The sequence below is a fragment of the Apodemus sylvaticus genome, chromosome X (genome assembly GCF_947179515.1).
Source record: "Apodemus sylvaticus chromosome X, mApoSyl1.1, whole genome shotgun sequence".
Classification (NCBI taxonomy): Eukaryota; Metazoa; Chordata; class Mammalia; order Rodentia; family Muridae; genus Apodemus; species Apodemus sylvaticus.
Genome location: NC_067495.1, coordinates 101,376,453 through 101,401,099, shown reverse-complemented (window position 1 = coordinate 101,401,099; position 24,647 = coordinate 101,376,453). Strand labels below are relative to the sequence as shown.

Below are 24,647 nucleotides of genomic sequence, written 5' to 3'. Positions count from 1 at the left end.
GAGTTGGTAGAAGAGAATGAATATGATTAAAATACAATGTATGAAAATTTCAAGGAATTATACCATGGTAGACTACTTTGTGCACTAAAAAGAATGAGTGAGATTTAATTGTACTGATATGCAATGATAATTATATATTTGAGTGGCTGATATAATATGTGGTTTCATTTTTAAATGTATATGCTCTCTTCCTATCAACATGCATATATTTTATCATATTACATGGTAAAAAGAAATGTAAGGATACTTCCAAATGATTTAAAAATTGTGGGGTAAGAAAACTTTATTTTAAAAATATTTCTGAAATGATTTAATTATCTGCAATAAATATATGTAACTATATTTTAAGTTAATATTTAGAAACAAAACCAAAGGTTCTCTATCTTATGTCACAGTACCACTTCTTAATTATTTAATTGAAACTTAAACCTAGGATCTTCATTAATGTTAATCCTCCTAGATTGTATCTCTGAGGACTTAGTTTTTAAGTGAGGAAGTTTATAAAACAATAAAACATAATGATAAAAAACTTAAACAGTGTATATCAACATAAACAGCAAAATAAAGTTTCTCTCTACAGGATCAGGATTCATCTCACTGACCAGAGGAAAACAATATCAGCAGTCACCTATGGAACCATAGAAATATTTTAAGAATGGATTTCTGTTTTACACCCTTTAAAGTTTCCTTTAGGCATTACAGAGAAATAATTTTACTAGAAACACTGACTATTATGAGGGTCAGCTGGTTATCTCTAATTTTAGGTTTAATTTTTAATTATGTGCATATATGTACAAGTGTAGGTTTGTACATTTGAGTGCAATGCCCGTGGAGGCCACAAGAAGGTGCTGGATTCACTGTAGCTGGCTCAATAGGGATTTTTGAAACCAAACTTGCATCCTCCAGAAGAGCATGTCCTTAACCGCTGAGCTCTCCAGCCCAAGCTTTTCTTACTGAAGGAGCATGCCATAAATGTGTTTTGAATGTTAGTGAATGAATCATAGCATTCAGTACTGCTTCACAGGAATGCTGAAGGCCAAGCAATACTTTGAACATGTTGAAGTACACAGAATCATTCATCCAGAAGCAAACAACACTGCTCCTCTAAAACCTTACAATGAGTCAAGCTAAGGCAAGAGCTTAGCCCTAAAGTCTAGCTTTTTGCATTTTATTCACATGAAATTTTAAACAAAGTGAAAGAGAAGTTACTCCAGGGTTTCCCCCTAGGGAGTGGAGCCTTACCACATTCTGCTTTGTTGTTTCCTCCAGGGTCTGGATCACATACAACCGATTTCGACAGCGCATGCTGTGTATATCTTCGTAGCGAATACTACCATATTTCTGCAAGAAATGATTTCAGTGGCTACTCATTCATAATAAATAGCCACTTCTCGTACAACTGCATTTCATCAGACTCAATTCTCTGAGGTCTTGGTTCAATTTCTAGCTATTTTCATGATCTGTTCAGTGACTTTGCACATTTTCATTCCAGCTTGTATATTTATACAAATAGTCACTGAAGAAAATTTTATCTATGTGTCTTGACTAAAAACATTTTTAAAACTCTTAGCCTGCAAAGAGAATCATTTTAACTTTTTATGCATTGATACATATTTAAAGATGAATACCATTTGTGAAAGCAAGGGAATTTAATATCATTTAATGAAAAATAAATTGAGAAAGAGGCAGTTATGCAAACTAGAACTAAATTTTATAGTAAAGTTAGATTTTAAGTTGTTTCTTTGTTTGAATTGTTATCTTACTTTTAATATATAAGTATGCCATGCAATTATTTATAAATATTTAAATATGTTATGTCATCATATTTATGGTATAAAAAAAATCCTTACCTCATTGGACTCTCTAATCAAATCTGTAATATCAACTTTAGTATGATTGCTTTTTTCATCATTGATATTTGAACCCTGCTGAACATTTGAAGGCAATGGGCTATCCTTATTAATGACATTGTCAAAGAACCTATCCAAAAGTGACAATAATAGAAGAGTTAGTGGAAGTCAAACAGTAGTAGCAGAGAAAACCACAGCTAATGTCTCCCGAGTTAGTCAGAGATCAATTTTATAACTGAGAACTCTCGGGAAGGAGTATGAAGAAGAATATGAAGGTGGTTGGAAGAAAGGAAAATAAGTGGAAGGAATTACATGCAAACATTTCTTTGGGAGAAAAAACATGAAGGAAGTGAACAGGTGCAGCAAAAGTTTTGAGAATTCTGGAATTCTGGTTTCTTAAAAAAAAAAAAAAAAACACAGAAATCTTATAAGAAAGTGCATCTGTTTTAATCCCAGGCGTAGAGATGTGGGCTGCTTCGGATTGGCCACAACAGCTGACTATGACTTGCTTCATGCTCTAGCAGGGGAGTTGGTTTTGCCAGCTGCAGATAATTTCTGCAATTGTATAATATTTGCAATTCTGGGAGCTTTTCAGAGGGTATACAAATGCTAGGGCCCCGAGAGGTGGGTGGTTATTGGTCATTCAGGGAGGTTGGTTGTGATTCATTAGTATCCATGGTCAAAGAAGAAACAAAGGAAAGAAATTAGATTCAGGAATTTTCCTAATTCTTCTCTCCCCTCTCTCCTTGTTTCTTTCCTATTTAGTGCTAGTGGGTGAAACCATGGGGATCAAGGGCGGGAAAAAGAAGAACCCACAGCGCAGCAAAGACCAGCTACAAAATAGGTTCAGCACGTATTCAGCAAATACTCCAAATCCATTCAGAATGGAATGAATATCAGGTCTGTAGAGGGATGAAATGGGAAATCAGTTTTAAAAAGGAAAACTGAGGCCTTAAGAGTTCTGAATGCCAAAGGAAGGTGTCTATATTATTCTGTACAGAATGGAGTTTAAGGAAGCATGACAACAATTGCCAATTGATTTTCATTTACTTAGCTCATACAAAATACATGCATATACACAAACCTCATGTGCTTCAATACAAAACAACATTCATACAAAACCAAACAGGAAAATACAGCTCAACCTACCTGACTGATACCACTTGGAAACCAAGATTATTTTCCCTACAGGATACTTTAATGTTACTACCTAGCTCTCTGCCCCTCAGATTACTGTCTATATACACACATTTGAGCTTAAACTAGAATTATTGTTATGATTTACTAAATTAATGATATTAGCACGAATGTGTAAGGAACCTAAGTGTTCACATCAAAGTGATTTACTTTCACAGCATTCTATTTAGAAACAAAGGAGAGAACTTTGGGCCTGACTTTTTCTTTCAACGAGCTATGTGAGACTTGAAGTGAGTCATTTGAAGTTTCTAAAGCTGGGTTTTCTTATTGGTAAACCAAGGAGATTGAATAATGAAATCACTCAGCTCTCCACTGGATTTAAAGAGTTAAACATTTTACTAGTGTGTATGTGTGTCTACATACCAGATATGTTGAGGGGCCTATGGAGGCCAGAGAAGGCTATCAGGTCCCCTGGAGCTGGGCAGCAGCTTGACATGGGTGTTGGAAACTGAACTCATTTGGGATAGCAGTCAACATTGCCAATTGCTAGTCCATCTTTGGAGCCCCACCTCCAGATTTAAACACTACAGTGGTCACCGTACCTGTTCAGTGCCGTCACAGCTTCAGCATCATCTTTACATGTCAGAAGTTTGTCTAAATTATAATCAAGGATTGCCAATCCCAGTTGTAAAATGGCTTTTATTCCATCATAGAAGAAACAGTCCACCACGTTGACTGCACTTTCAATGGGGAGCACACTAATGAAAAGTGTGAGGAACCATGAAAGAGAAACTGAGGAAAAGAAAGTCATGTCGGTCATGTGCTCTGTCAGCTGAGGAAGGTGATCCCTGATAAGTTCTTCAAACACTGCCTGATCCACCAAGGCACCTGGAAAACATCAAAGTGAATTCCTTTCAGAAGGCTTTCCTTGTGGTTCCTCTCTGCTTTCATTAGCTTCAGGACAGAGCTCATCTTACTTCCTTCAAACAGGACCCCATTAGGAACTTTTCTATAATGTGTACATCTCTGCAACTGCTAGTTAAGTGTCATGACCCTAAAATTACTTGAGAAGCTCACTTGCAATTCGTTTGAAGGGTTCCTGAGTCCTTCTAACAATCAGAGACATATACTATATACTATAACCACTGGTGTGAACTCTTCTTCAAAGAATTCAATATCTTTTGTGGTAGTAGGGTGTAATTCAGGGCTTGTGCATACTAGGCAAATGTGCTATGGCTAAGCTATATCCTTCCACCTTAAAGAATTTAATAATGCACACATAGCTATATTAAAGGCAACATAATCAAAACCTAGGCACAATACTGAAAACCTATGAAAGAAAGTACAAAGGACACAGATTATCTATAGACGTTAAAATAGGTAATCTTTATATATTTGATAACTAAAGATAATATCACAAATTAACAAACAAAAACTCAATTATTTTATATGTAAACTCATATAGAGACTCTAAGCTGATTAAAATCTCTTTCTCATTGAGAAACTATCCTTAGTAGTTCTAGATGTCTCAAATCATTATTTGGACAATATAGTATTTATAAACTTAAATAAGTTTCCCTTTCATTACGGACCACGTCCTTATTTTTTTTTTTAAGTAACATATAAAACATTTCCCCAACTATACCTTCAGTATCAGAAGCTCTTTTCCCAAAAGCATCTGCCAATGTGACATTTTGATATTGCTTGTGTTTTCTGTCTTTCTCAATCTAATTTACCAACACTTCCACTAGACTTGTAATTTAACAGGCGAGAAGCCAGGCATGGTGGTACATCTACTGTAATCTCAGCACTTGGAAGGCTGAGGCAGGAAGACTGCTAGTTGAAGTCATATAATCTGAGTTATACAATCAGATCTTGTCTCAACAAATACCCTGTTCCCCAATTCACAAACAAATCCACTCTTGTACCAAATAGACAATAGACATTAGAAATTGTTTTGGTTGGTGGTTTAGTCCCTGGGAGCTCTGGGGGTACTGGTTTGTTCACATGGAGGGACCCATGGCTCCAGATGCATATGTAGCAGAGGATGGCCTTGTTGGACATCAAAGGGAGGAGAGGCCCTTGGTCCTGTGAAGACTAGATGCCCCAGTATAGGGGAATGTCAGGGTAGGGAAACAGGAGTGGGTGGGTTGGTGAGCAGGGAGAGGAGGGATGGGATAGGGAGTTTTGGAGGGGAACCAGAAAGCAGGAAAGAGGATAACATTTGAAATGCAAATAAAGAAAATATCTAATAAAAAATGTTTTAAATATATTGTCTTCTGTGGTTGAAAAAAATCATGTGAAACTAAACCACCCCTCGGTTCATATATTAATAGTATTTGGAGTTAGGACCTTTGGGAAGTGATTAGGCTTCTGCCTTAATGAAGTGACAAGAATATTAATGAATAGATTAGTTAACTCATAGATTAGTACATTATAATGGAAGTGGTTTTGTTATTTTTTAAAAGTAAGCTAATTCTAGTGTACTGGCCATATGATACCATATGTCCTGTTACTGTGAAGCAATAAGACCCTGACAACATGCTGAGCAGATGCTCTTGGCCCTCCCAGCCTCTAGAGCCACTAATTAAAATAAATGTCAAAATAGATTAAGTCGGCATCTATGTGTAGATATATGCATGTGTGTGTGTGTTGTATGTTTTTTGTATTTGTTTTTACCAATGATTCGACGATTAAAATAATCAGGCAACATTCGTTCACATACAGCAACCAGAAGCCAAAAAGCTTCTTCTTCTTTTGCATATAGGAGCAATACTGAAGTCAAAATGTTCATTGCCTAAATTTCATAGGAAAGAAATGAAAAAAATAAATATTTCTCAGGTAGTAACTGTATTTCTTTCTTCAAGTACAGAACTTCTCAACAACAGTAATGACAAATGACTAAATACTGGCATCGTAAGGACTTGCAGCTAGTTCAAAACAGCAGTGTACAATTAGGCAACCATTTGCTAGCTGGATATTTTATATCATAATATTAAAGGGAAATGAAGCAGTAGCATCATGGCTACAATCTAATTAGGCTGATTTAAATGGGTTAACAGTCTTAATTATTATGACCCTTTAAAACAAAACACATAATTGTAAATGATATCCCAATACTGCATAAAACAAACTTTATCCAGTGGAGAATATCGTTTGGACATGAAATCAATCACCATTCACTATGCACAAAATGGAACATCACCCCAGTTAAATGCTTTGTCTTCTTAGTTTTTCCAGTTTTCATCACTGTAGATTCTCATTATCTGGTACATGCAATTTTGATTCAAATCCTCGAGTTTCTACTAACAAAATAGGTTGTTTTTTTATTGATATATTTTTTATTTACATTGCAAATGATTTCCCCTTTTCTGGGTCCCCACTCCCTACAAGTCCCATAAGCCCTCTTCCGTCCCCCTATTCTTCCATCCACCCCTTCCCACTTCCCTGTTCTGGAATTCCCCTATACTTTGCACTGAGTCTTTCCAGAACCAGGGGCCACTCCTCCATTCTTTTTGGACATCATTTAATATGTGGATTATGTCCTGGGTATTCAAAGTTTCTAGGCTAATATCCACTTATCAGTGAATGCATACCATGATTGATCTTTTGAGACTGGGTTACCTCACTTAGTATGATGTTCTTCAGCTCCATCCATTTGTCTAAGAATTTCATGAATTTATTGTTTCTAATGACTGAATAGTAAAGGACAAAACGTCAACCAACAGACTGGGAAAGGATCTTCACCAACCCTAAATCTGACAGAGGGCTAACATCTAATATATACAAAGAACTCAAGAAAGTAGAACCCAGAGAACCAAATAACCCCATTAAAAAGTGGGGTACGGAGCTAAACAAATTTTCACATGAAGAACTTCGGAGAGCAGAGAAACACCTTAAGAAATGTTCAACATCATTAATCATTAGGGAAATGTAAATCAAAACAACGCTGAGATTTCACCTCACACCAGTCAGAATGGCTAAGGTCAAAAACTCAGGAGACAGCAGGTGTTGGCGAGGATGTGGAGAAAGAGGAACACTCCTCCACTGCTTGTGGGATTGCAAGATGGTGCAACCACTCTGGAAATCAGTCTGGCGGTTCCTCAGAAAACTGGGCATGTCACTTCCTGAGGACCCTGTTATACCACTCCTGGGCATATACCCAGAGGATTCTTCAGCATGCAATAAGGACACATGCTCCACTATGTTCATAGCAGCCCTATTTGTAGGAGCCAGAAGCTGGAAAGAACCTAGGTGTCCTTCAACGGAGGAATGGATACAAAATAGGTTTTTTTAGGTTTATTCTTTCTTCTCCATTTCCATTCCTACTTAACTTTCTGTTTTTACTGGAAGGAAGAAAAAAAAGGAGTTGGAGCTCTTTTAAAGAGGACTGTCATTATTCTATCTGTCTGATACTCCTCTGAAGACGCCACTTACAAAGTTGTTTTACTTGACCTGACACCAAGTTCATGTAGCACAGAAGCTTTTCTCCTCAGAAGTGTTTGTTAAAAATTATCAGAGGTATCTACTGAACATGTGGCTGCTTGAGGCAGTGGGTAACAGCTGGGCAAACAAGAAATTAGCAAAAAAAAAAAAAAAACAGTTGAAAAAATCCGGGGACTTTGAAAAACTTTAGCATATCCAAGAATCTAGAAGTCTATGTCCACGTATATTTATAGCTCTCTGTATATTTTTCTGAGGTGCTTGGTATGAAAGCCATGGCTTTGTGCATGCTTGGCAAGCACTGTATTACTGCACTATATTTTAGCCTGTATGTATGCTAAGAAAGAAAAAGGCCAAGCTCTCATCATAGGGCAAGCATAAAGTGGTAGAAAATGGAAAAAGGAAAAGATAAGAAAACTCAACATCATTGTCTTATTCAACTATGAACAGCATTAAGAGCTGGCCTTGCAAAACATCTCTTAGTGCAACAGTGTACAAATGTTACAGGCATAGCCAAACACTTTCTTATTATATTTACGACCCACTTCACAAAATGAAACCCATATATGGCACCATTATCGGGCCAAGAAATTCTAGCTAGAAAGATCACTGATCCTAGAAAGAACCTTCTACTGCTATTTTGCTAAATGAATGCTAAATGACTCATTATTAAGCCAACTCCTAGTGATATCATTATACCCACACATTAAGGTATCTCCTAACCCTTATCAGAGAACTGTTTGCAGTAGATGATGGGAATGTGGCAAAGAGCCACAACTAGCCAAAGGGCAAAGAATAAGAGGCTACATAATGTTCAGGCTTAACTGGAACTCCTGTTCTAGAAGATCAGAGGTCGCTGTAGAAGAACACTGGAAAGAACAAGTGTAAGGGCCAAGTGTGGTGAACAACTACAAGGAAACAGTACCTTCTGGATACTGCGGGCTTCTGTGAATTTGTACTCACAGTGGTTCTGACAGCATGTATAAGACATATGCACGTGTAAGCCAGACCAAATCCCAGCATGGAAAAGATAGTTGGGACAAAGTTCCATCCCTAGCTGAGGAGTTATTGGCAAATCTTAGCTGCCTGGAGAGAAAGTATCAGTTTTCTCTATGTGTATCTTGATATGTCTGCCATGTGATGCCATGTGCTAGTGGACAATGACACATCCAAGAATGTTTAGGTAGCACAAATTGGCCTTGATGAGAAAGGGACGGAAAAAGAACATAAAGTTGGGTGGGAAGGGAACAAGGATGAGTCTGGAAAGAGTTGGAACAGGGATGGTAAATGTGTCTAAAATGTACAAACTTCTCCAAGGACTAAAGAAAATATGTATTTAAAGTGGAATTAGGGGCTGGAGAGATGGATCAGCAGTTAAGAGCAATGACTACTCTTCCAAAGGTCCTGAGTTCGAATCCCAGCAACCTTATGATGGCTCACAGCCATCCGAAATGCAATCTGACTCCCTCTTCTGGTGTGTCTGAAGACAGCCACAGTGTACTTAATTACATATAGTAAATAAATAAATAAATAAATAAATCTTCAAAAAATATAAAAAGGAATTACAACAAATAAGTTAGGCTCACCAAAATATTTTTAAGACAGCACTCTTTAAAACTGCCTATCTTTAGGTAGTTTCACAAAAAGGATAAAAACAAAAGGCTGAACTTCAATTATTACCATATGAAAAGAAGTAACATACAAACAACATTACAGAAACAGAATGTGGTGAACAACTTTTTGTTAAATATTGGATAAAATATGTAACTTTCTTTAAAAATACTAATTACTAAAAGTGGCTATAGAGGAAAGAAAACTCAGAATTGAGATACAATAAGAGACTGAATTAGTAATGGAAATGCTTCCTACAAGAGAATGAAGAACAGATGGTTTTACTGGCACATTCTGCTAAACATTTAAAGAAATAACACCAGTCCTTCACAAATCATGTAAAACCTAAGAGGAAGAAACATAATCCAACTTGTTCTAGAAATCCCGACACAAAAATTAGACAAAGATATTACAAGACAACTACATATCAATGTATTTTATGAATATTAATGTAAAATCCTCAAACTAATAAGAAACCAAGCTCAAGATCATACAAAAATACTAAATACTAACAACTGGTATTTATAATGGGAACCCAAGAATAGTAAAAAATATAAAAACTAAATAATGAAACATGTCATTTTATCTAAAACAGAAAACCCATGATAATCTTAATGGACACAAAGAAAAAAATCATTTGACAAAATTTCCAGATGCCTCAACCTTATACAAAGAAGTACAGGCATCTAAGGAAACTGGGAATAGGAGAGGCAGGCAGTCTTCCCAGGAAAGAGCACATTGAGTGCTTATCCAACGTCTAATGGTCAGCCCTGAGAACATACATATGAACTGCATTATATGGACTGAACAGGTTATATTTATAAATATATGGATGTATATACATGTATCTAAGCAATAAAAAGTAGTGAACATAGAGGCCATACATTTGAAGGAGAGTAGGAAGGAGTTTATGTGAGGGTTCTGAAGAGAGGAAAGGGTAGCGGGAAATGTTGCAATCAAAAATTAATCTCAAAAAAAACTAAAAATTAAATACTTTTACCCTGGTTAGCTTTTTATTACAGAGCCCACTATATAGCTCAACCTAGACTTAAACTCAAGATCCCCCTGCCTTAGCTCCTAAGTATTAAGATTACAGGTATATTTTCACTGCACTCACCTTCAATATTCTCTCTCATATATATATATATACATATAAAATGTACATATGCACACACACACACACACACACACATATATATATATATATATATATATATATATATATATATATATATATATATATATATATAACATGTACACACACACACACACACACACACACACACACACACACACACATCTATATCCCCCAAAACTAGAAATATAAAGGAAATTCTTCAACATATCTACATATAAAACCCTCCACAGTTAACTGTATACTTAATCAAAAGACTGTCTCTCTCTAAGACAATAAGACTAGAATATTCATACAGCTATCAATCCAGGTGTGCTGGGCTACATTTGTAGTCCCAGATGCTTAAGAGGCAGGCGTGAGAAGATCACTGAAGCCCAGGAGAACTAGACAAAACTGAATAATAATTAGATGGCATCTATAACAGTAAAATAATAATATTAACAATTCCACTTAACATTATATTGAAGGTTATCCATTTAGGCATGGAGAAAGGAAGAACAGTGTTCAGACCAAAATTGGAGAAAAACATGTCATTATTTAGATTTTGTGATTCAATATTGAAACTTGAAAGAAACCCACAAACTATTTCTTAGAGCCAATTAGTTAAAGAAATCAAGATAGGTATATATATAATGCTGTTTAATGCACTAGCAAAAATAAAAAAGCAAAAAGGAAATCCATTTACTATAATTTCAAAAGGATTAAAACACTTAGAGATTAAAAATCATCCAAAGAAATTTTAAGATTTGTACATTGAAAGCTATCAAACAATCTTTTTCAGAAAAAGAAACCAGAGTCCTCAATAAAGAGGAAAACACCCTATGTTCATAGTTTGAAAGACTTAATGTTCTCAACATGTATGATTCCCCAAGTTGATCTGCAGAATCCATGTAATGGCTGTCAAAGTCTTAGCTTTTTTTTCCCCCTAAGATGACATTTTGAACCCATATCCTAAGTCCCTTAATAATCTCAGGAAAGAGAACTGTCTACTGACCTAAATAGTTGTTTCTATTTAATTAAAAATACTCAGGGCTGGAGAGATGACTCAGCAGTTAAGAACACCGACTGCTCTTCTAGAGGCCCTGCCTCTGCTTCCCAAGTACCAGAATTAAAGGTGTGCACCACCACCACAGTGGTGGGACTGGGATATGTGCTGGTATGAATCTTGTGGGAATGACCAACTAATGAGTGGTCTAACTTGAGACCCATATCATGACCCATGCCGAACACTGCCTGAATTGCCAGAAACCAGAGACTAGATATCTCAGTGACCTAGGGTAGAATTAAACATGACTGACCAAAAAAAAAAAAAAAAGAGTTAATGAAGGGTATTATTGTTGTCATCAGAGAGGACTCATCCAGCAACTGATGAGAGCAGATGCAGAGACCCACAGCCAAATCACAGCCAAATATTAAGTAGAGCTATGGAAATACTGCAGAAGTGTGGGAGGAAAGACTGTAGGAGCAAGAGGGGTCAACGATACAAGAAAACCCACAGAATCAACTAACCTGGGCTCATAGGGGCTCACAGAGACTGAACCTATCAGGGAATCTATACAGGGCTATGCTAGGTTCTATGTATATATGTTATGATTGTGTAGCCTGGTGCTCCTGAAGATGGGAGTGGGGGGGGGGCATCTGTGACTCTTTGGCCTGCTCTTGGGACCTCTTTCCTCCTACTGGGCTGCCTTATCCAGCCTTGAGATGAGCATTTGTGCCTAGTCTTTTTTTTTTTTTTAAGATTTATTTATTGTTATATGTAAATATACTGTAGCTGTTTTCAGACCCATCAGAAGAGTGCATCAGATCTCATTATGGATGTTTGTGAGTCTCCATGTGGTTGTGGGATTTGAACTCAGGACCTTCGGAAGAGCAGTTGGTGTTTTTAACTGCTGAGACATTTCTCCAGCCCCAAAGGTTTTTGTTTTTTTTTGTTTTGTTTTGTTTTGGATTTTTTTTCCAGAGTTTATTTTTTTTATTCGATATAATTTATTTACATTTCAAATGATTTCCCCTTTTCTAGGCCCCCACTCCCCGATAGTCCCGTAAGCCCCCTTCTCTTCCCCTGTCCTCCCTCCCACCCCTTCCCACTTACCCGTTCTGGTTTTGCCGAATACTGTTTCAGGGTTTCTCTGTGTAGCCCTAGCTGTCCTGGAACTCACTCTATAAACTAGGCTGGCCTCGAACTCAGAAATCCAGTAGCCTCTGCCTCCCAAGTGCTGGGATTAAAAGGTATGTACCAGCACTGTTCAGCTGTGCCTTATTGTAACTTCTTATGTCATGTGTGGTTGATATCCTTGGGAGGCCTGCTCTTTTCGGGAAGGAAACAGAAAAGTGGATCTAAGGGAGGGGGGAAGTGTGGGGAGAACCAGGGAGGAAGCGGTGGAGAGCAAACTGAAGCAGAGATATATTGTATGAGAGAAGAATATATTTAAAAATTAAACTCCTTGTGATGATTGGTATATGCTTGGCCCAGGGAGTGGAACTATTGGGAGGTGTGGCCTGTTGAAGTAGGCATGTCACTGTGGGGGTGTGCTTTTTTTTCAGACTTTTTTTTAATTCGATATATTTTTTATTTACATTTCAAATGATTTCCCCTTTTCTGGCCCACACTCCCTGTGCTTTAAGACCCTAATCCTAGCTGCCTGGAAGCCAGTGTTTGGTAGCAGCCTTCGGATGAAGATGTAGGACTCTCAGCTCCTCCTGCACCACACCTGCCTGGATGCTCCCGCCTTGATGATAATGGACTGAACCTCTGAACCTGTAAGCCAGCCCCAATTAAATGTTGTCATGATAAGAGATGCCTTGGTCATGATGTCTTTTCACAGCAGTAAAACCCTAACTAAGACACGCCTAATCAACTCCAAACTACCCAGTGTTTTCTCTAAATACATTGCTGCTTTAGTCATCCTTCGTTTTATTAAACAGTATATGACGTTATACATATTCTTTACTTACTGCAATTTTTATGGGACTATCCCAACCTTTTCACTTAGAAGGTTTTTAAATTCCATTTCTGTATGTTCAAAATTAATAAACTGCCTTGACCTGCAAGTGCTACCCCTTCCACGAAGCCTTCTCTGATCCTCCCAGATCAAACTAATTTATTACAGATCCTGCACACTTTGTATTCATCTAATATTTTTGCCTCCCTTGTTTTTCAATCTCCCAATAAATATTCATTTAACTATGTCTCTATTGTGTGCATATGCATATATTCAGAATACGGATGTGCTCTCCTGTGGCAGGCCCATGTGAGGGCCAAAGGTTGATGCTGTGGGTTCTTCTTCAATTGATATTCCATTTCATCTTTTTTTTTGAGACAAGTTTTTGCTTTACTAAACCAGAAGCTTGCCATTTCAGTTAGACTAGCTGGATAGCAGGCCCCCAGAAGCCACTTCTCTCTAGCTCTAGAAGTCCCCACCTCTCCCTAGCTCTAGGGTTACTGATGCACAATGCATAACTGTTTTTGTTTTTTTTTAAACATCAGTGCTAGAGATTCGAACTCAGGTCCTCAAGTTTGCACTACAAGCATCTTACCCACTGAGCTACACCTTCTCAGACTTGATCTATATATTTTTAATGACAAGGTCATTATGTGATGTATCTTTATATAGCCTTAAGTATGCAACACAGTGCCTTTTACAGAAGAATAATCCATATACATGTAGACGTATGCTTATATACTTGTTAAATGAAAAAATACGATGGTTCAGTGATTAGGAACTCAGAAGATTTGAGTGCAGTTACCAGTACCCATGTTGGGCAGCTTATAGCTGTCTGTAGCTTCAGCTGCAGGAGATCTAATGCCCCCTTCCAGCCACCAAGGCTACCTATACTCATGTGGCAAATACCCTCCCAGAGATATACACATACAGGTGAATAAAAACAAAGGTTTCAAAAAGAAAATGATGAAACATCAATACTTTAAAATGCTCCCACTGTCAACCTCCTTACTTTAATAATATTCACTATCAATCTTACCCTATCTCTGTTCTCATTATCATATGTCCCCAAATTCTGGAGTTGAAGTTGATAATATTATTTGAAATATGCACATAATATTTGGGAGTCACAGTGATGTTCTACCTGGCAGTATCCTATTTTGGGATTCCTGTATGCATAAGCTGTCAGCACCCGCCTTAGAGCAGATATGCCAGTATCACTCTGAAATGCTGGGTGTTCGGGCAGAGAGCGACGCAAATCACGCTCGATTTCTTCAGTAGCCAAGGTGGAGGTCCCTAAGGATTGTTCAACCACTTCAGCATAATAGCCAGGGTTAGTTGCCATGTCATTAACAGCACCTGCAAAGACAATTGCATTGACATACAAATAGAATAATACACTAAAGCTAAGATTTGCATATAGTGGCATCATAGTTTTATTTATTATCTTGAAGTTAAGCTCTATGCTTAAATAATATCTGAACACAAAAAGAAATTGAAGGAAAGGGAAGCAATGCACAAGAGCCTACAATGTCAAGTTAACACTATTTTCAAGAATAACATTTTCGGGAAGTCCTTTCGTTTAATTTTTCCTTGATGCTACAGATATGGACCCTATACTCCCAATTCTATATTCTTTTGCCTAATAACTTCAACTTGTCAGATAGTAGATATGTAGATACTTAGGCAAGAACATGTAACTATAGCTTTCTCTGTTTGAGTAGTCTGAACTCAAGTCCTGGTCATCTTTGTGCATAGAGCCTAAGTCCTAGAAGAGGCATATTTACTGTCTATTCAGTGAAGAAATCAAATAAATGTAATACCTGAGAAAAGCATCCAGAGCTCTCCTCTTAAAGTCTCTGGAATCCCTCTTACCACCAGATCTCGAGTCTTTTTTGTCCGGAACATGCTAACACCACGCCCACATTCTGAAAACAAGATGTTCCACGATTGTTCCTTCATCTTTTCTTTCAACTGGAACAGAAAAAGCAAGACAACTAAGCAGTGAAAAATTTATTTCTTTAAAATAACTCGTTCATTCAATTTACCATGAAACAATATATGCAGAGCAAAAACTGAGAAAATTAAAAATCATATTCATATTCTAAAGCACTAGACCATTACTATACAAAATCTTAAAGGCAGGCCAACGTACTATCATTATTAGTTAAACTCTTAAAAGTTGCCAAAGTATAACACCCAGGTGGTAAAAGCTTCAAACCATCACTCTTCCCCAATCAATTCCATGTTAGTGCAGACTATTAGAAATTCACGCTAAGAAAACTTGATATCCAACATTCCTCTTTTATCTTCACCATTGATAATAGTCTGAGTGTTGTGGAACCAAACAAGATGTGCTTCAAACCTCCAAAGTAAACCTTTCTGTTCGGATACCATTTAGACCAGTGGTTCTCAACTTGTAGGTCGTAAACCCTTTAAGGTCAAACAACCCTTTTACAGGAGTCGGCTAAGGCCATCAGAACATAGAAATTGACATTATGTTTCATAATAGTAGCAGAATTACAGTTATGAAGTAGCAATGGAAATAATGTCATGGTTGGGGGTCAGCAGAACATGAAAAACTGCATTGAAGTGCTGCAGCTTTGGGAAGGTTAAGAGCCACTGCTCTGTGTTTTCAAACTGTTTTTCATCAACTACTCTAATCCATAGATTTAATGACCTTGTTTCCTTACCATTTTAGAATCAAGATTTTCCAGATTTTGAGGGTGAAATACTGTCATTAAGGCTTCAGTGTTCACAGTTTTGCTGCATTCCTTAGGACATGTCAAAGGTTGCTCCTCAAAATTCTCACATGGGCCTGTCGAGTCAGAACTAACAGCACCCTAAAAAGAAAAGTCAGAGTGAGAGTGTCAAATATATGTTCAAAAGTTCCAAAAAAATGCATTGAAATGGAGAAGTGTATGTGGGGAAAGGGGGGCGAGGGGGTTGGGAATTGGAGTAGAAGGGGGGAAATTATGGTCAAGATATAATGTATGAAAGAATAAATCAAAAAAGAAAAATATCTTAATGTTTTTTATTCATAAGCCACAATCTATGGATATATCAAAAATTTTAAAAAATTGTTTATTTTTTTGTCAAAGTTGAGTTTGTCATCAATGTGACCTCCAATAACAGAGCAAAAGGAAGAGAATTAGAATCACACTCTGATCTTGGCCTGGCTCTCTGCTAATATAACGTTTCTCTCCATTTCTAACTTGACGCAAGTGGAATCCTTGATATTTATTCTCTCCCTCTTTAAATCCCTTCTTTGGGGGATTTAATGAGATGTCTGTTTGCTCCACTGCGCATAGAGCTACCAGGCCCTTTGGGCAAGAGGACAAGTTTGTTTGTTTAATTTATTGGCATGTGAAGAATAAACCCAGGATCTCCTCCTTGCAGGGCAAACACTCTACCACAGGCTACATCACAAGCTCTGGAGGACAAGCTTTGGGGGCTATATAGGCATGGATTCAAACCTGCCTCTCTCAGTAAGGGAAGCTAAGAAACAAACTATTAAATATAAATGAGCTATAATTTGCATGCTTTAGAAATGCTTCACTCTCAAGTTTTCATACATGACAAGACAATTCTGAGAACAAGATCTAGCTTCTAGGTAAAGATAAAAGCCAGGGCCACTATTAGTAAAATAGTAAAAGCTAAGGGTACAACTGAAGAACCTTTTGGTAAGATATCATAAAGATCAAGTTGGTGCTTCCTAGACCCTTTCTCTAAGAATATGTTAACTCTTTCTGTAAAGCATTAGAAAAGAGTAAACTTGTACAGGAGGCCAAGGAGACAGAGACGTGAATATGATGCTGGTTTAATAGGAAGGAGAAAGTATTTACAAGGACTCATAAGAAGCCCACATAAATTTTAAAGGAACTATTTGTGACTTGAATGGGAAGAACTGAGAGAACAAGAAAGGAAAATAAATAGTAGGCAAATAGGTAGTAGGCAAAAAAAAAAAAAGTAGGCAAAAGATAGGAAGTGATACCGAATAAAAATATCTGGCATCATACGGCATTAGCTAAACACATTTTAAAAAACAATTCACACCTACTAAAATCAAAGCTGACAATACCAAGTGACTGTGAGGATGTGAAATAAGAACTCTTACTCATTTTGGGTAAAAAAAAAAAAAATAAGTGAGGTAGCTACTTTGCAAAAATGGGCTGGCAGTTCTTACAAAGGTAACACAGTCTTAACATACAGTTTGATGATCCTCATTAGTTACTGAATGTTTAAAGAAGCACAAATTTATACCAGTGTAGAACACCTATTACATGAATTAAAAAATGGCTAAACTAAAAACAAACATCAACAGGCTGGATAACATGGCTCATGTCTCTAACCCTCTAACTCTCTATCACTCAGGAGGCTGAGGTAGGTAGGATTGCAAGTTCAAGGCCAGCCTGAAATATACTGTAAGCCCAAAGCCAGTCTGGAATTAAAAGATTATTTATACCACCAAAAGAAAGCCCCTACCTAAGAACAACAATATCAACCAATCAGACACACCCCCCCAAGCTCCCAAGGACTAGGCCACCAAGAAGTACACATGGCTCTGGCTGCATACACAGCAAAGGACTGTCTTTTCAGGCATCTATGGGAGAGGTCCTTGGTCCTATGAAGGCTCAATGCCCTAGGGTAGGGGAATTGAGGGTGGGGAGGCAGGAGTGGGTGGGTAGGTGAATACTCTCATAGACATGGGGGGAGGGAAGATTGGATAGGGGGTTTCTGGAAATGGGGGAAACCGGGAAAGGGGATAACATTTGAATTGTAAATAAAGAAAATATCCAATAAAAAAAGAAAGCCCCTACCACTTGTGATCATTCCCTATCATCTTCCCTATCCCACTCAGATTCTAGATAACCACCTATATTTATCATCATAAACTGGCTTTTATATAAACAAAGTCTGATGATACATGTTGTATTGTGTTGGACTTATTTCATTTGGCATAGCATTTTCAAAGTTCATGTATGTTATATAATACCAGTTCATTTCTTGCTACTACCCTATAATATGTCACTGCATGAATAGTTACATTTAATTGTCATTTTGTGAACAGTGATGTTTTTAAACATTTTTTGGTGATTACAAGTAATCTCACTGGGCACATCCATTAAGGGCACTTGTGAGAACATTTTAGTATTCATGGGCTAATATGTATGTAGAATTACTAGGCATGCGGTAAATCTATGTTCAACATTTTGAGGAACTATCCAAATGTATCCAATGCAGCACAACACTTAACATTCCCAGCAGCAGTCTATGGGCTTTTCAAGCTCTTTATTCATCTTCACCCATTATTATCAACTTTTTAAATAATAGCTAGGCTAGCGGGTATGAATGGATAATGCCCTATTATGGTTTTGAGATGAATTTCCCTAGCAACAAACAATAGAGAAAATCTTTTCATGTGGTTATTTGTTATTTCATTATCTCGTTTAGAGAAATACCTATTTGATTCTGTCCTCAATTGAAAGGCATAAAGCCTTACTGCTACACTTATTCTATGATTTATGAAGTTTTAGGCTTACAGTTTTGTTCTTTGATTCATTTTGACATAATTTTATAAGTACTTTAAAGAAAGAGTCCAAGTACACTCTTTGTATATGGTCAGCTATCTCCTAGAGCCAGTTGTTGAAAAGACTTTTACCCTTACTGAATTAACTTCTGTGCTTGTTGGAAATCAATAGATTGCTAATGTTGAGGTTTCTTTCTACACTATTCAATTACATTCATATATGTCAATGCTAATGCTTTGATCACCATGGTGTGTATTATAGTTGTATAGTATTAAAATTCGGTTTTCTAATAGTTTACTTGCTTCTTTTACTTTTGTTTTTGAGACAGAGTTTTACAGTTCAAGCAGGCCTGGGAATCAAGATCCTCCTGCCTCAGTCTCTTGAGTACTAGCCAAGAGACTGAGTCATGCACCATCACACCCAGTATTCAGTATTGATTCATCTTTCCTAAGTTATTTGCATTCCCATGTGATTTTTATTACCTCTGTTTTTACTTTTATAACATCATTTACCCAGCTTCTAAAAATTAACTATCTCAGAGATCGTAAGTGATTTAAAAGAAAACTCATTGAACCCCTTAAATTTTCCCAGCTCAAGAAAGATAAAGATAATGCCCAGAGCTGAGGCAGATGGAAAGTAACACTTTCTTTTTTCTTTCGTTCTTTTTTTTTTTTTTTTTTTTTTTTTTGTCTTCTCAGGCTTTCTTTTTTTTTATTATTCGATATATTTTTTTTATTTACATTTCAAATGATTTCCCCTTTTCTGGTCCCCCACTCCCCGAAAGTCACATAAGCCCCCTTCCCTCCCCCTGTTCTCCCACCTATCCCTTCCCACTTCTCTGTTCCGGTTTTGCCCTATATTGCTTCACTGAGTCTTTCCAGAACCAGGGGCCACTCCTCCTTTCTTCTTGTACCTCATTTGATGTGTGGATTATGTTTTGGGTATTCCAGTTTTCCAGGCTAATATCCACTTATTAGTGAGTGCATACCATGATTGATCTTTTGAGACTGGGTTACCTCACTTAGTATGATGTTCTCTAGCTCCATCCATTTGCCTAAGAATTTCATAAATTCATTGTTTCTAATGGCTGAATAGTACTTTTTTGTAAATATAGATAGAAAAGTTGATGTTTGCAGGTTGAATCTCAAGTAATACACAACTATATGACCAAGGCAGCAACTAACTATTGATAATATACTCAAACTATCAGAAAAATATTTTAGAGGAAGACAAAGAAAGCTCATGACAAAACCCTAAATATAAATTTACAGGAGTAATGGCATGTATCCTCGTTGTAACTGCCTCTGAAGTGTTCATAAAATCACATTCACCTATACTGACGGTGGCTTGAAACAACTGAGTATTTGAATCATTCAAAGTGTGCAGTGAACTACACTATTTAAGCAACAAAGCGTAATTCTTGTCAATTCTGGTTTTTTTTCTCCCTTGACTTTTACTTCATGGCTATACCACTTCTAAGTGGCACTGATTTAGGTGCTCACAATTATGCAAGAAATAAACTTGGCACTCAATACATTTTGTGGCCAGAACAAAATCCACTCCCATTTAGAAAGTAACCCAGGTTATTTTGCGGCAAGTACACTTAAACCTGCCTTATCCCTTTTCTTCCTTTTCTGTATCAAGCACTGATTTTAGAAATAGAATATGTCTTTAACAGAGAAGGAAACATAGGGCAAAGGTTAATATTTCTTTGTGTATAACCTTTCTATAAAGCAATAGACTTAAAATATCTTACAAACAGCACAATCAATAGTGATTGAGAGTTAGAGTTCAGCTGTAAAATAAAAAATTAAGACAAAATGTACAAAGAAAGACTTCTTTCAAATACAAGAAGCTTATTGTAAATGGCAGCCCATTCATCTCCATAACGTAAAATAGATTGCTAATTTTCTTTCTAACAAAATTTCTGGTTTCCTTACTCAGAAATAAATCTGCTTCCCCTCCCCCAAGAGCTACGATTCCTATTTGTAATTGTAGTTACAGAAAATACTCTTCTTATCTTTAAGAATTTTCATTTATTTAGTGTATGTGCATGGTAGGAAAGTGTATGAGTATGTGTGTATCAGGTGTCTGTGTGTGTGTGTACGTGTGTGTGTGTGTGTGTGTGTGTGTGTGTGTGTAAATGAGACATAAATATCATATACCTTCTCCCCATGGCTCAGGAGAAATCTTAGAAGAGGAAGAAGAATGGTCTTAAGAGCCAGAGGTTATGGAAGGATGCAGGTGAAAGTGGCTTCTAGGCATGACAGAAGCACTCAGTGCCACGGAACTCACAGCATCTGTAGGTAGCTGCTGCACAAGGCTGGAGTAACATCAAGCTGGTCAGCATTCTAGCATGAAATCAGGGAGAGGCTCACAATACCCCACCTCTAGCTGAAGAGCTATGGAAAATTGATGGTTTCTGAGGGAACGAGAGTCATCTTTCTTTAAGAGTGTGGCCATTGGTATGGGTCCTATGTATAGCTGACAACTCCACATCTCTGCACATATGAGCAGCACAAATTGGATTAGGAAGGTTGTTTAAAAAAAGAGCAATCATTAAGCTGGGAGATGATTTGGGAGGAGTAAGAAGGAGAAGTAACAGTGAGAATATCAAAATATACTGTATGCATATGTAAAGTACTCAAATAATAAGATATACTACTAATAAAATAAAAATGTCCTTGACTAAAAATAACTTCCTTTGCTTCTTTGTTTTAAATATGGATAGAATCCATGGATATAAGCATGCTATACAAAAGTAAAACTGAACCCTATCTCCAACCCTTTTTATTTTTTAATTCTTAAACAGTCTCCCTTAGTTACTTAGGCTGTGCTTAAACGTGTAATCTTTCTGCCTCAGCCTCCCAGGGAGCTGGGGTTACAGGTCCTGGCTCCATCAGCTTTTATTTGCAATTCTAGCATTAGGCAACATCATTATGTCAAGTAGAACACGTGCTCCCAGAACTCACTACTTACAATTAAAAATGTACAAATTCAGAAAAAAACCCAAGAACTAATTACATATGCTTTGATAATCTGTAGAAAATACTTGCCTATCTAAACATGTTAAAGCATAAATCTAGCTCTATTTTCTTGACATTCTATAGCAGTGGTTCTCAACCTTCTTAACGCTGTGACCCTTTAATAGTTCCTCACATTGTAGGGACCCCAACCATAACATTATTTGCATTGCTACATCATAAATGTAATTTTTGCTACTGTTACGAATTGTAATGTAAGTATGTTTCTTCCAGGGATCTTAGATGACCCCTGTGAACGGGTCATTCAATCCCCAAAGCAGTGAAGACCCACAGGTGGAGAAACACTGTCTTAGATTCATTTATAATGCAATTTAAAATAAATGGATCTCTGATAGTTCTTTCTAGTCTTTGGAACCACTTTGCCTCATGCTAAACTAAAAGAGCCCAACGTTCCCATACTTAGTAGCTTCAGATTTTATCAAGTACTATTTTTTTTATTATACACATCAAAAAACAGTTGGTCAGGATTTTATGAAACCTGTTCATGTGCCCATGTTTTAGTGTAACTTATTAAACTGTAGAACACGGTAATTGATACCTAGTTAAAATTTGGACAGAGCTGGTTTTTATGCATAATCTCATTTACTTCTGGAACTGTTTGTCCTTTGTAAAATATTTTTATGTCCTCACAGGTCCTTTGACATGGGAAAAACATCCTGAAGTCCTTTCTGTGCTCAGATTTAAACGTGTTGATTTAGACTCTGAGATTTAGATTTAAAAAGTGTTATAGTAAAAGTCACTGGGTTTGTTAAAATTACATAATCACTTTTCTCATTGTTCAGATAAGTTGATTACAGCTATAAAAGAATGGAGTGACAACTTCTGTTATTTAGAAATCAAATGCAATGCCTTTTTTTTAATGCTAGGCAATTAATACTGGACATTAGCCATGATAAATAAGTGGTCTACCATTGAGTTGTGTCTCTATCCCCTAGCTCTTGTTTTAGAAAGGTTTCTCTTCATTACTTTTTATGATGTCCTACATAAATAGCAAGGTATATACAGATAATACTAAAATGGGCCAAAATTATTCACCATTGCTAAGATGAAAATCTTCAGTTATGAGCCAGTGAAATGGCTTAACAGGTAAAGGAGTCTGCTGCTAGCCGGAGTTCCATCACCAGGACCCATATGGTGGAAGCAAAGAAGTGACTCCCAGAAGTCATTTTATACTGACAGCTACATGATCCCCTCCCCCATCTCTCACACACACCTCACACACACTTAAAATCAGTCAAAATAAAACACAAGAATTAAAAAAATCATATTTCCATGCAAGCTCTTACCCTGATTAGTATATTGTAAATATCCCTATATTAAAGCCTCTGAAATAGGAAAGAACAACTAGAAATCCTTAGCATTTTAATGCATCTAGAAATGAACATTTAAAACAAAATCTTTCCTTGACAATGAAGGACACTCATCTACCAGAGACATGTGAAGTGTCCAAGAAAATTTCTAGTGGGAAATGAAAGGAAAGTGAAGGATACTCAGAATAAACACTGGATCTAACATAGACTAAACCTGAGATATAGGAAAAGGGTAGGGCAGATTAGCTATAAGCAGGAATATGGGACTAGTAAGAGAGTAATTATCAAGACTGGTTAAATTTTATTTGTGTCCTTGCATTTGGCTAAAGAATATTCTGGCTAAAAATATTCTAAAAAAATTTGTGACAGCAAATATGGGCAAGAAAAATTCTTCATGGCCTATATAAATCTGGGACTCAGATGACACACATTTATTACAATACTGAAGTTTATTGAAGGGGAAGACTTAGTCTACCAATACTGTATTATAAATGAATTCGCATATCATTTAGTCTTCATTCTCCTGTGATAAACGGTTCTATATGTCAATCTAAATAAAATAATGTAACCAGCAAAGTTAATGTTGATTATTTACCTGTGAATCTTTAATTAAAAATAAATGGTTAAATTTGGTACATTTTATAAATATGTAAAAATATAACACTCCTGGATTCAGAGTTGAAAATTCATTTGAATTCAATCTGTCAATCTGTCTACATTTTCTTAAAAAATATACTAAAAATAAAAACCAGGTTTCTAACTACTCTTCGTTCAGAGTATTTATTATCTCTAACATTTTTATAAGTTAAAATTTTCAGCAAAATCATTGTGTATATTTAAAACTTAAAATTATTATTGCTACACTTTGTATGTATACAGGTATGTGTGTACAGAAATCATAGGACACAACTCTGTGGACTTATTTTCTTCTTTCATCCTTGCTTGGTTCTAGAAATCAAATTTAGGTTGCAGGGCTTGTGTGGCAAGCAGGGCTTTACATGCCAAGCCATCTCATCATCCCCTCCCCTAATATTTTCCTAATAAATGCCTACACCACTGTTTTGTCTGGGACCAAATTATATTAATAAAGTTGAAAAATTAGGTATTAAAATATTTCATCTGGTTTAAAATCACTATCTCTATGGCAATAAAAAGAAAAGTTTTAATTCTTTTTTATTTTATTTTATGTGTATGTGTGTTTTGCCTGCATGGTATATATGTGCTGCATGTTCATACAGGCCAGAAGAGGGGGTCAGATCCACTGGAACTGGGATGATGGGTGGTTGTGAGCTGCCAAATGCAGATGCTGAGATCAAGAGCTACTGTAAGAGTAGTCAGTACTCTTAACCACTGAGCCTTGTTTCCAGCCCCAATAAAAGAGAATAATTAAGGTCTTATTAAGTTCTCAAATATAGATTGACTTAAAAAGTCAAGTTGTATGAACATATAACTTATGTTTATTGAAACACAGCAAATAAAGTAGAACATCAAATTATAGTATTTCTTAATGTATTAGTTCCTAAACACATTGAAGTCCTTAATTTTTACTTTACATATAATATAGAGTATATAATTTCTTTAGACTTAGGCTTTTACAATAAGACAGATATCAACAGGAAAATTGCCATGGGTTCCTTTTGG

General features: G+C 36.5%; 1 protein-coding gene across 1 annotated transcript in view; it reads right to left on the bottom strand.

Moving 5' to 3' along the window:
• Positions 1-24,647, bottom strand: part of Tbc1d8b (TBC1 domain family member 8B) — a 75,634-nt gene that overhangs the window by 22,704 nt on the left and 28,283 nt on the right. Inside the window, exons 8-14 of the mRNA XM_052171148.1 lie at positions 15,815-15,964; positions 14,945-15,095; positions 14,266-14,480; positions 5,667-5,784; positions 3,590-3,875; positions 1,851-1,980; positions 1,243-1,341 (exon numbers count right to left, since the gene is read on the bottom strand). Of these exons, the coding sequence (XP_052027108.1) occupies positions 1,243-1,341; positions 1,851-1,980; positions 3,590-3,875; positions 5,667-5,784; positions 14,266-14,480; positions 14,945-15,095; positions 15,815-15,964 (1,149 nt within the window). The remainder of the gene's footprint in view (positions 1-1,242; positions 1,342-1,850; positions 1,981-3,589; positions 3,876-5,666; positions 5,785-14,265; positions 14,481-14,944; positions 15,096-15,814; positions 15,965-24,647) is intronic.